At 37.3% G+C, this 13,059-nt stretch overlaps 1 protein-coding gene across 5 annotated transcripts in view; it reads left to right on the plus strand.

The window, feature by feature from the left end:
* The first annotated feature begins 376 nt into the window (after nucleotides 1-376).
* mib1 (MIB E3 ubiquitin protein ligase 1) overlaps nucleotides 377-13,059 on the plus strand; it is a 48,885-nt gene continuing 36,202 nt past the window's right edge. For all 5 annotated transcript variants that reach the window (XM_028472623.1, XM_028472624.1, XM_028472625.1 and 2 more), the window contains exons 1-7: nucleotides 377-1,061; nucleotides 2,444-2,615; nucleotides 7,325-7,454; nucleotides 9,050-9,154; nucleotides 11,200-11,266; nucleotides 11,989-12,193; nucleotides 12,275-12,458. In XM_028472623.1, the coding sequence (XP_028328424.1) occupies nucleotides 833-1,061; nucleotides 2,444-2,615; nucleotides 7,325-7,454; nucleotides 9,050-9,154; nucleotides 11,200-11,266; nucleotides 11,989-12,193; nucleotides 12,275-12,458 (1,092 nt within the window). In that variant the 5' untranslated portion in view covers nucleotides 377-832. The remainder of the gene's footprint in view (nucleotides 1,062-2,443; nucleotides 2,616-7,324; nucleotides 7,455-9,049; nucleotides 9,155-11,199; nucleotides 11,267-11,988; nucleotides 12,194-12,274; nucleotides 12,459-13,059) is intronic.

Genomic DNA, 13,059 nt, shown 5'->3' on the forward strand with positions numbered 1-13,059 from the left:
CTGACTTCAGAGACTTCGAATATCTCAAATTGAGGAGTACAAGTATGACTTGTCATCCACACACACACACACACACACACACACACACACACACACACACACACACACACACACACACACACACACACACACACACACACACACACACACACACGGGACACTAATGAGTCCAAAGGCCCCAGAGGCCCTCAGCTCTCTGAGCTCAGCGGGCACACACATGCACTAATTTAATTAATGTATAATAATAAAGGAGTCACAAAGGGATGAAGCTGAAATTAAAATCAAATGTGTTTCTAGTCGCTGTTAGTAACGCGCAGGCGCACTGGGGTTCGCCGAACCGCGTCGGCCTCCCGTCTTCGCTGTAGCTCCGGAGATTCCCGAAGACCTTCGGGCCTTGTCGTGAATCTCCGGAGTTGTCGCTCGTCTGAGGCTTTTTCAACATTGATCGTCTGTTTAATGGCGACGCATCTTCGCTGAGTTTGTGGCTGTGGACCGTCTCTAGGAGGCCCCCGAACCGTCTTTACGCCACTTTAATCTGGTACCGACAGGACGGGGACTCAACGAGACTCAATAAGTGCTGAAAAGGCTTATATGTGCTGTGCTGTGGAGACTAGAGGAGCTTTGTGAGGTGTTAGCCTAGCCGCTGGGCTGCTAAGGCTGCTAAGTTAAAAAGGAGGATTTCTGGAGTAAGACACGTCCAAACATCAGGAATGTGGACACTTTGACGTCCTCACAGGTGACTAAAGTCTAGTTTGTCAGGGGGAGACGGAAATCACTCGACGCCTGTTTTTCGGGGCCAATTTTCGGGACTCGGCTAACGGTCGGTCCGACCATGACTACCGGGAGGAACAACCGGGCCATGATGGAGGGGGTCGGAGCCCGGGTAGTCCGAGGGCCCGACTGGAAGTGGGGGAAGCAGGACGGAGGAGAGGGACACGTCGGCACCGTGCGGAGCTTCGAGAGCCCGGAGGAGGTGGTGGTGGTGTGGGACAACGGAACTGCTGCTAACTACCGATGCTCAGGGGCGTACGACGTCCGGGTGTTGGACAGCGCTCCGACAGGTGAGAGCCACAAGGTTAACAATATATCACCTAACGCTTCATTACATCATGTAATACTCTATATAAGACATAGGGTTATAAACACTGTGATGCACAGGTGAGACAAACATAGGGTTGTTATGATTATCTTTGCTATTATAGCACTGTAACACGTCATTAGAGCAGTGAGGTGGTCTAATGACTATTAATCAAATGAAGTGTACTTATTAGAACACTTCATTAGACCAGTATTTCTCAACCTGTTCAGGCCGCGACCCCCAAAATAAAGGTCCCAGAGACCGGGGACCCCCACTGTAGCTGAAGGTGGTTGAACACAGATGTGAACATTGAAGAACAGTCATGTGGAGACAGGGCCATCTATGAGGGTGCATAAAGGGGAGAGCTCAGCTGTGATAACCACATGTATTTATTCATCTGAATAATATCCACTGTTATTCATGAAGTTTACCATTATTTGGGCCATAGTATATAGTCATCTTAAAGATGGAAGTCCTTGTTTTAATCAGAAATAAGTTCAAAGTGACCAAAAATGGTGTAAAAGGTGGTAAAATGGGATTTTAAAAACCACAGAAATTGGTTAAAAGTTGCAAATTCGAGTTGACCAAAACAAACAGAAAAAGTGGTAAAAAGGGTTCAGAATGTCATTATTGGAACAATTTGTTTAAACTGGCAAATAATGGGCATACAATATTGTGAATGTGGTTAAATTGGCAAAATAATAAGAGGTTAAAAGTAACAATAATGGGTCAACATGTGACATTAAGTGGAAAAGTGGTGGAAAGGGTTCATAAGTGCTGAAAATGTCTTGAAAGTGGAAAACATGTTCAAAAAAGGCAATGAAATTTGATGGAGAGAAGCGTCATAAATAGGAGTAATGTAGAAAAAATGCATTAAAAGGAGCAAAAATATGGCAAGAAAAAGTGATGGAAATAGGTTAAATAGAAAATTTGGTGTAGTTGCAGAAAAAGGGAAAAAAATAAGCAAAAATGGGCACAAATTGTTAAAAATGTATTAGTTTCTTGAAGGCATTTGGCGAGAACCCCTGCCTTAGTGGAGAAAAAGACTAAAGTGGCACATATTGATCAGCTGTTTATTATGAAAATGTGTCTGTGGCATTTTACATCAGCAAATTTAAACCAGAATTGTCTTTGTGCTCAGAATTTGAGTTAAAGATATAGAGATTTATATCATATATCACTGTTATGAGAGAAATGATCAAGATATGAGTTTTGGTTCATATCGCCCACATGTTCATGAACCAGGTCAGTTTGTGTTCACATTCCCATTTGTGTGCGTGGGTCTTTTATCTGAGATATTAGTCATATTTACAGCATGTTTACAGATCTTTTTGTCTTCATAAACCTCCATCTTTGTGTCTCCAGGCATCAAACACGACGGAACCATGTGCGACACCTGCCGCCAGCAGCCAATCATTGGCATTCGCTGGAAATGCGCCGAGTGCACCAACTACGACCTGTGCACCACCTGTTACCATGGCGACAAGCATCACCTGAGACACCGCTTCTACAGGATCACCACGCCGGGCAGCGAGAGGTCAGTGGTTCACACACTTGTGCTCTGAGGAGGAAGGATTTAAAACGGAAACAATCATTTTAAACTTTTATGGATTATAATCATTAAAAACATAATTTTGACCTCAAAACTTGATTTTAAACAAAGCAAAGTTTTCAAAACTTCTCAAATAAAAAAGATAATGTTTTTTCTTTATCATGTTGTTTAATCCATTAACAAAAAACATATGTAATAAGTCACTTTCCCTGGTTGAGCATGGTCAAAGGGTAAAGGGGCGGAGCTACGTTATCACATGTCTTACATTGTCTTATTATTTATTAAATGATGGAAACATCACCATTCATCCCTGATAAATATGAAATGATTAAGCAGAGATGATCCATGCCATGGAAGCAGGTTTTTCTTCTTTTTTGATCTAAAGATCAAAGTCAGACTTGTTGAGAGTTTCCTGTTTGACCGTCGGTGCTTTTGTTAGTTTTTTATCGCAGTGCTGTTACAAAGTGTTTCCCAGGATGTCACGTTCTTTTCAACACTTCCCCTCAAAGAACGAGAAAGACAATATCTCATTATTATGACCGTCAACTCCTGTTTCCACTCAGGTGTTCCTCATTTCTTCCTTACCCTCACTATTTAAGGAGTGTTTAAGGAGTTTTCTTTATGAAATGAGCTGTTAGCTGCCTGCTCTAACACTACACCAGAGGTGGGCAACTTATATCACAGCGGGGGCCACAAAAATGTGTTTGTTTGATCGAAATGCCACGTTATGTACATTCATGTCAGCATTAAGAATAATAACCCATCAGAGCATTAATACAGGAAACAACAAAGAGTTTTCATAGTAATTCTTTGTGTGTTTTTCTCTCATTCTGTGTGTGTTGTTTTCTTGCTTTTTATGAGGCATTTTTTGTATTTCTGTTGTCTTTTTGGGTATTTTTTCTGTAAAATTTGTTTTTTGAGATCATATCGTTTGTTAGTACTGTGTGTTTGCTGACTGATTTTTTGTTTTTCTTGTCTTTTTGTGTTCTTTTGTTATATTTTTTTGAGTCATTTTGTGTTATTCGGGGTAATTTTGTGTAATGCTGCTGTTGTTTTGTTAATTTTTGTAGTAGTGTTGTGTGTTTTTGGAATATTTTCTTATCTTTTACTGTATTTTCCTGCAATGTTGTAATTATTTGTATTTTTGAATGTATACTTGCTTTTGTTTTGTGTATTTTTCTGTCATTTTGTACGTTTACTTTGGAGGTTGCATGAAATTAGACGGAGGGTTGCATGATGCGTCCGGGCCACCAGTTCCCGATGTCCTTACTGACTCACTAAAAGTAACTAAACTCTGGGATAAAAACTTTACTACCTTGGTAGTAATTTTTAGTTTCTTTTAATGAAGGGAGTTTTGAAATAAAAGTAAGGTGAAAAAACATTTATATACATGTTTTAATGCATAAGCTATATAATGTAATATACTAGTGTTTGTGTTTATATTTTCTTGTACGTTTTATTTCTCTTACCTTGTTCAAAATACAGTTTTAATGATTAATAGTGAATATTTACCTGTTGGACATTTTAACATCTGAGTTTCCTGCTGTGAACTCCATGGTTTTATTACACAGAAGTGGAACCAGTTGATCACTGGTCTGAATGAACACATGGCCCAGCAGCTGGCAGCCTTTGAACATAGTAGCACTTCATTTCCCCTGAGACAGGCTCACAATGAGTGAGCCCCCCCAGCATGTTCAGTTAGACCACATTCAGGTCTTTCACAGTCCAGCTGCTGTCTACTACTGCTACTGTTTGGTTTCAAACTCACATCTGATATAAAAACATGGTTCGACTTCTGAAACAAAGAATTTAAATGTTCTTAAATCTCACATCAGATGTTAACATGCTGAAGTTTAATCACCATTCTGCTGCTGTTGGGCTTCTGTTGTTTGGTGTATTAATGTATTATTATTGTATATTTGCACATATAATATTTATATTAATGGTGTTTTTCTATTTTTATTCATATTTTTTTATTTGTTTTTCTATTTATTTATTTTTTTCCTATTTTTTTAATTTGTTTTTATATTTGTATTTGTTTTATTTCTATTTGCTTTTCTATTGATGACTATTTTCCTATTTGTTTTTTTATTTTTTGTCATACTATTATTCTTTAAGGGTTTATGGGGAACTTGGGGATGTTATTTCATGTACATGTTTGTGCACATAATGAAGTTTGTTGGGGGAAAGTGATAGTTTACTATGAGCAGCTGAATAATAGTCACATGATAGACTGATGACATGATTAAACAATCTGAAATCACATGCACTCACATCAGTGTTTATCAATGCAACCAAACGTTTGTCACAGTCTGTAGGTGTAACGGCTCAACTGGTGATCATGTTGATCTGTTAGTGTTAGGGTTGGACTGGTTATCATGTTTTGCTGTGATAACAAAAATTGATAGAGAACACGTTTGAAGGCTTTCAATACCAAACGGAGCATTTATGTACAAACTGACGGCTGAGGTTGGGACTGATTAATGGTGATTGATTAAATTGTGTCTCAGTGACGTGTGAAGCAGGAAAATGTGAGTTATTGTTAGAACACTGCACTGCTGGTTAAACTGTGGGAAATATTCCTGCTTTTGTTCTTCTTTTACATTTCAACACCTTTTTAAAGCCTTGTCTGTTTTCTTGACGCTTGTTGATCTGCAGACGTTTCTCCTCATGTGGGAATAGATCAGCTCTGGTTTTACTCTTTAAACCATGGGCTTGTTTTTTCTAATGAAACAAAGTAAAGATAGAAACTGTGTGTAATCCTACTCTCACAGTAGGTCTCACTAACGCAGACATAGGCAACTAATTTCATGTGGCCCCCAAAGTAAATGAACAAAATGACAGAAAAATACACAAAATGAAAGCAAGAATACATTGCAGGAGAATACAGTTAAAGACCAGAGAAAAACACAGAAAACACTCCAAAAGCATACAAAACTACTCCAGAAGTGAACAAAACGACAACAGTAATACACTAAATTACTCAGAAAAATATACAAAATTACAGAAAATGACAACAAAAGTACACAGAAAGACAAGAAAAACATGAAAAATTACTCTGAAAACCCACAGTACCAACAAACAAGCAAAACAACAACAGAAATACACAGCGATTACTCCAAAAAATGCAAAATGACAGCACAAATAGACAATATGTTTAAAAAAACCCCATATGTTTTACAGGAAAAATACACGGACAACAGAAATGCCTCATAACGAGTAAGACAACAACAAACATACACAGAACGACAGAAAAAACACACAAAATTACCATTAAAACTAGGGGTGTGAAAAAAAAAAAATTTCATGATATATAGCGATTTTTTTGGGTGCCGATTTTAAATCAATTTTTAAATTTAAAAAATCGATTTTTTAAAAATGTATTTATTTATTTTATTATTTTTATATTTAATCAATATTTTTGTGTATTTGTGCAATATTTCAGTGGTTACAATGCTTTCAATTTGTTGCAATGGTTATTTGATGCACTTGATTTTATGATGGCAGTGTGTAATGCCTGCAATATTTATGTATGCAGAGGCATTTTTTTCACATAATTTGTTCAGATCAGTGCTTAAACTGATAAAATAGGATAATTTATTTTTTCTTATTGTTGTGCATTGTCAGTAACTCAGGGTGATTTATCCTTAATGTTCTCACTTACAGTTGTTATGATGCCGTCATTATGTTGTCATGGTTACTTTGAGACTTCTACACAGTAGTTTCAGTGAAAAGAAACTTGATGCACTTTATTTTTTGATGGCAGTGTGTAACACTGCATTTTCTTTTTTTCAGTGAAATCTGCAAAAACACTAATAATAAATAGGATGTTTTGATGCAAATAGTTTTGACTAACTTTGTCCTCTGAATGATCAATATCTTCTGATGAACATATACAGCAACTTGATTGTTCATCTCTAAGTTTATTTTGATATTAACTGGGTACAATATTGCGATATATCGTGATAATATTGTATCGTGACCCACGTATCGTATTGCAGCATCCTTGCCAATACTCACCCCTAATAAAAACCCTTTGTTCTTTCCTGGGTTAATGCTCAGATTAGTCATTATTCTAAATGCTGACATGAATGTACTGTACATAACGTGGCCCTTCTATCAAACAAACACATGTTTAAGACTATCCAAGTTTGTAGGTAAAAAAAACATACCAAGAAAGATTATTTTTCATAGTTTTTAAATTATAAAATTGTGTTTTTATGTATTATTATGAACGTCCCTGGGTTGAGCTCACAGCTGGTTTCCAGGTGAGCAGTTACTACTTTAGATGAACTCAGTTGAGTCTCCTCACATACTTTCCTTTACCTCGTCAGGTCTGAACCTGCTTTTGGACTAAAGTCTTCTGATTGTTACCAACCAAGCCCTGGAGTGCTCCATGTGCACAATCACTGTGGCTCCTTTAGCTGCCTTCAACAGTGCACAGAGTGAGAACATGTAAACACACCTTAGGGAGGATCAAAAACGGAAGTTTGGCTCGTTTCAAATCAACTCTTCATTCTGTGATGCACTGCAGCGCCGTAAACGTCATAAATCCGCGTAGAAAGACTACACACACTCATTAAGGTGTTATAATCCTCAGCAACACTGGCCATCCACTGCTTTAAAGACAGTAACTGATGCATTATGGGTAGGAACAACGTATTATTGACAATGTGAACTTGTTTTGTGCTTAGAGTGCTCCTGGAGTCTCGTCGTAAGTCTAAGAAGATCACAGCCAGAGGGATCTTCACTGGAGGGCGTGTGGTCAGAGGAGTGGACTGGCAGTGGGAGGATCAGGACGGAGGAAATGGGCGCAGAGGAAAGGTCACCATCACACCCTTACTTCCTTATAAACACCTTTAAACACACAGCCCCTGTACAAAGACTTTAGCTCATTCCATCTCCTTCATTGCTCAGAGTGTTTAGTCAAACTTTGTAGAATGGTTGGGAACAATGAGAGCTCACTTATTTTAACTCACATCCTCTTAATTAGTGAGATATTAGTTAACGCAGTTTAGGGCTAATTAGCGATAATATCTTTGGAAGTCTGAGAGCTACACAGATGATTTTAGTGTCATTTTTATGCTCAAGTCTAGATTTTTCCAGTGACCATGCTGCAAATATTCACTCATAGCTATAAAAGTATCATATTGCACATCACAAAACACACAGGGAATCTTTCTGACATCATCAGCTACCTCTAAAGAAAAAATGTGAAGAATATGTTTTGGAAATTACATTTGAAGTTTATGATTTAAAATAACAGTTGGATTCTATAGAAAATACTTATGAAACAAATTGAGAGAGTTTGAAAAGAGCTTTAAAAATGACACACTGTAGCTTTCATACTTAATATATTGGAGTCAATCTTTTGGACATGATTTTTTTTACCAATTGTTCCTTAATTATTCAATAGTCACACTGTAAATGTTTAGTTTGGTTGGATTAATACTTTTTGAGATACGGTGATGGGGGTATGTGTAGATTTTTTGCTCGTTCTTATTTTTCTTCCTTTTTCAGCTTCCAGTATCTGAGGCACTACACCACATAGGAAAGTTACATTTGGTAAATGTTCTCTTTCAAGGGATTTAAAACAAATTTTCTTAATGTGACTTATTAATTTTTATTTTAGACCCAAACTGGGATATTTCACCATTTGTGAATATGGAAAATCCTTTACATGAAGCCATTGTACGTTGGCTCTGTGTCTAATAATAATTTATGGTTTATTAGTTTTTTACTAGTAACATAAAAATTATAAAAACCCTTGCATCAGAGAAACATTTATTTTTGAATACATAATATTTGTTGTGAACAAATTTCTCTTGTTTGAGGATGTTTTTCCTTTAAAATACATTAATATTTAACATCATAACAGAAATTAATTAATAATTTCACTTTCCTATGTGGTGTAGTTCCTGAGATATTGGAAGCTGAAAATGGAAGAAATATAAGGACACACCCCCTCACTAAATTGTTCATGTCTCAAAAAGTATTCATCAGATCAAACTAAACATTTATGGTGTGAATATTGAATAATCACAGAACAATTGGTAAAAATGTCAGAATTTCTTGGTAAATAAGTGAGTTTTGTCTGTTTCTCAACCATTCCACAAAGTTTCACGAAAATCTGAGAGAAGAAAGAGGATTATTGGTTGATCTGACGACCCTTCCAGACTCAAACAAACCTGAGCAGGAACACGTGAGAGCTAACGTTTCATAGACACTGAGAAGTTGAACCAACCACTGATCACTCCCATCACTCTGCATTAGGTTCAACATTTAAACACAAAACAAGCCTCAGTACTGTCATTGTAGATGGATAATTAGATCCTCAGCTCTACAGGTGCTACTGTTAACGTGCGTGCGCGCGCGAGATGTGATACACACACTGAAGTAAAGTATGTGTGTTTGTGCAGGTGACAGAGATCCAGGACTGGAGTGCAGCCAGTCCTCACAGTGCAGCCTACGTACTGTGGGACAATGGGGCTAAGAACCTCTACAGGGTGGGCTTTGAGGGAATGGTGAGCGCGCACACACACACACACACACACACACACACACACACACACACACACACACACACACACACACACACACACACACACACACACACACACACACTCACACAGACACACACACACAGGATCAGCTGCTGCACAGCACGACCTGCAGCTCCTCCTCTGCTCTGAAGCAGCTGCAGGACAAAGATCTGCATGAGAAAAGCAATCTGTTTCTTTCACTGAGGTCTCAGAGCTTTACAAAGCAGCCCTCATCAACGCCTCTGTTAGCCCAACACCACACAGGAACATAGATATATGAACATTAGATCCTTCATGCCCATTCAATCATTCATTTTTAGAGCTATTTGTTATCATACTATTTAAAATATGCACATATGTGCGCAAAATTTTCATTTGGGGCACATTTGTGATTTTGAAAATCATGGAATGTAAAGGTTGCAGTAGATAGCTTAATGTTCCATGTTATAATTCCAGAATGTTAATCTTGTCTTCTTTTTTAATAATATGTTAAGGTTTAATTTATCCAGACAACTTTTTTCAGAAAATTTACTTTGATCTATTCTGATAAGCTTTGATGTGTCCTGATGAGATATTTCTGGGCGTGGCCAACTTGACAGTTCTGTCAGGCAGGCCACGCCCCCGGTCGCCCGATGGTCTCTGGAGAAGAAAGTCCCAGGTGTGGGAGAGAGAAAATGTTCCCACCTACATGTTGATGTTGAAGCTCCACCTCCTGATCTCAAAGCCATCGTGATCAGCAGAGGCCTCCGAGGAAGACCGACAGTTGACAGTCGAAACATGTCAGGAGATCAAAGTGAAATTCCTAAAAAGAAATTGTCTGAAAAAATGAAACCTTAACATACTGTATATATTCCATGTTAGTTGTGCTGAATTGTTTTTATTGTTAGTTTAACATGGGCTTGAATGATGGTCTTTTTGTGGTCACGGAGTGGAATGAACATCATGGAAGTTAGTCACAGCCATTACACAAAGCTACAACTCAATGGTTCCTGTTCTAACACCTAATGACCTTCATTGGATTATTAAACGTTCACATCAAAGAGTTCTGAGGCTTCCTTGGATACGGTTGATGGTAATGAGAGTGAAAAGGAAAAGTGCTAACAATCATCAATCAAACCTGCGTTACAAAACTAGAAAGCTAGGATTTTTCTGCTTTATTAAACAATGCACACTTGGTATTTTAGTGTATCACATTTTTACTGAAAACAATATGTAAAAAAGTATCTGACCTGGACATTTTTTCCCAAATGTGCCCCTAATAAAAATGTCCCCATATACTAATAATCGTGCCATTTAACACAAATACATGTAATAATCTATGATTATAAGTATTGCAATGTTGCAAACTAACTATTTTCCATGTTGACTACACTGATGTTTTCTTCTAAACTCGTCTACTACAGCAGGTTATTCTAAATTAGTTATTAATGTTGTGTGCATTTAATAACCATGTGGAAAGACAAGTTATTAGTTAAACACTAGTGAGATGTGCACAGTGTGAGACAGATGAGCAGCTGAACATCAATGTGTGGCCTGTCTTTAGTTTAAAGCTACTAAATAAACATTATTCCACTGATAAATCAGTGATCAGAATTACTGTGAAGCTCTCAGTGATAATAACATTTAGAATGAACTGAAAAAAGGTTGATAGAGACAGAAGTGTGGGATTTGAACCTATTACAGAACACAAAGTAGTGAAGCTTTAAATGATCATACAATCATACAAAGAGCAGCTCTGTCATAATTAACATTTGAATAAGTCCTCCTTTATTCCTTATCCTTTATATTTATTATTATTATTATTATTGTTTCAAGTTTACCTTTTTTTTGTTCTTTGCATCAACTGCCAAGTTAAATTCCTTGTGCTGTTTTAAACTGTACTTGACAAATAAAAACCATTCTGATTCTCGTTCTTCAGCCAGTAGTTATTAGATCAATGGAAAACTCCAAAAGTGCATCATTAATTATTGTTATTACTATTTATTATGTTATCATTGTGTCTAACCTGGTTGTGTTTTCTGTTCTAGTCTGATCTGAAATGTGTCCAGGACGCCAAAGGAGGCTCTTTTTACCGCGACCACTGCCCTGTTTTAGGTAAGAGAACCAATCAGTGCAGTTCATAGTGTGACCAGCAGAGGTCAGCACAGCTCATAACAGTGAAGTTTATCTTTCTCATACAGTTTATCAATAAATAAACAAATAAATTAAACACTGCAGATATTCTCCCATTGAATAATTGTCTTCATGTTTGTATTTAACATTTATTTAGTTGTTATTATTGTTATTATTTAGTTTATTATGTACGTTTTCTTTTTATTGTCTTTGTTTAGCATTTCTTTATTTCATCTGTAATCTTTCTTGAGCTTCTATAAGAAAGTAATTTACCTCTGGGATCATTAAAATATTTCTGTTTCTGATTATTTAGGTCATTTATTAAAGATGAAAAATAATGACTAACATTAATTATAATTAATAACTCCTTGTATTGTTAATTTAAAACTTGCATTTATAATGTTGTCTTTAATAATTACAACGCAATAAACTGCTATTGATACTTTACAAATAAATGAGCGTTTCCTCAATACACAAGTGTTAATTCACAGGATAAATTACCTGATGATTAATGCTGTGTTTTCTTTTCAGGCTTAATAACAAACAAAGAACCAAAATAATAAAATTGACACAATGACTTTTAAGCATTTTTGGATAGTTCTTATACAACAATTTGTTGTTTTTATTTTGTTTGTAGGTCATTATACAACTAAATAATGTAAAAGAAGTAGTAGAAATAAAAAGTCTGAATGCTGTGTCTCCAGGTGAGCAGAACGGGAACAGGAACCCAGGTGGGCTCCAGATCGGGGACCTGGTCAACATCGATCTGGATCTGGAGATCGTGCAGTCACTCCAACACGGCCATGGAGGCTGGACGGACGGCATGTTCGAGACCCTCACCACCACGGGCACCGTGTGTGGCATCGACGAGGACCACGACATCGTGGTGCAGTACCCCAGTGGGAATCGGTGAGCGGTGGTTCTCAGACAGAGCCCGAGTGGATAATATTGAATGATCATTAATGTGTTTGTTCTCTCTCTAACCGTAAGGTGGACGTTTAACCCTGCGGTGCTAACCAAGGCTAACGTGGTGCGTAGCGGTGAAGTAGCAGCAGGAGCAGAAGGAGGTACCTCTCAGTTCTTAGTGGGAGACCTGGTTCAGATCTGTTACGACATCGACCGCATCAAACTGCTGCAGAGAGGACATGGGGAGTGGGCCGAGGCCATGCTGCCGGTAATGAGCTTTCTGATGCTAACTGTGTCCGTTAGAGTCACAGATTATTAGCGGCTACGCTAAGTGTGTATGACAGAACATTAAACCACTAATAACCTAAAGCACAGATGGGAAACTTTAATCACAGATTATATATCTGATCTGAGGGTCACATGACCAGCATTCATGTCAGCATTAGAATAAATAAAGACCAGTCAGAGCATTAACACAGGAAACAACAAAGGAACTGTGTTTATATATATATGAATATATGTATATATTTTTTTTCTTTTGCTGTTTGTGTTTTTATTTTGTGAATCATTTCATGTATGTATTCTTTGGAGCCATTTTGTGTATTGTTGCTGTGTTGTTGGTCATTTTGTGTGTTTACTTTTGCGGCTGCACACACACTGTTGTCCATGTCTGGCCTAAAGTATTAGATCTAATTCTATAATTAAGTGTTTATGTTTCCCTCCTCACAGCAGAGCTCTGTCTGTTTTTTTAATGTGTGTATTTATTAAACAAGAGTCCTGCAGTGTTTTGTTGTTTTTTATTGTTTTTCCTGGTTATGCATTAATCTATAGATATATACTGTATATATTTAAAGAGTGAGGCATTGGTT

The sequence above is a fragment of the Gouania willdenowi genome, chromosome 17 (genome assembly GCF_900634775.1).
Source record: "Gouania willdenowi chromosome 17, fGouWil2.1, whole genome shotgun sequence".
NCBI classification, from domain to species: domain Eukaryota; kingdom Metazoa; phylum Chordata; class Actinopteri; order Blenniiformes; family Gobiesocidae; genus Gouania; species Gouania willdenowi.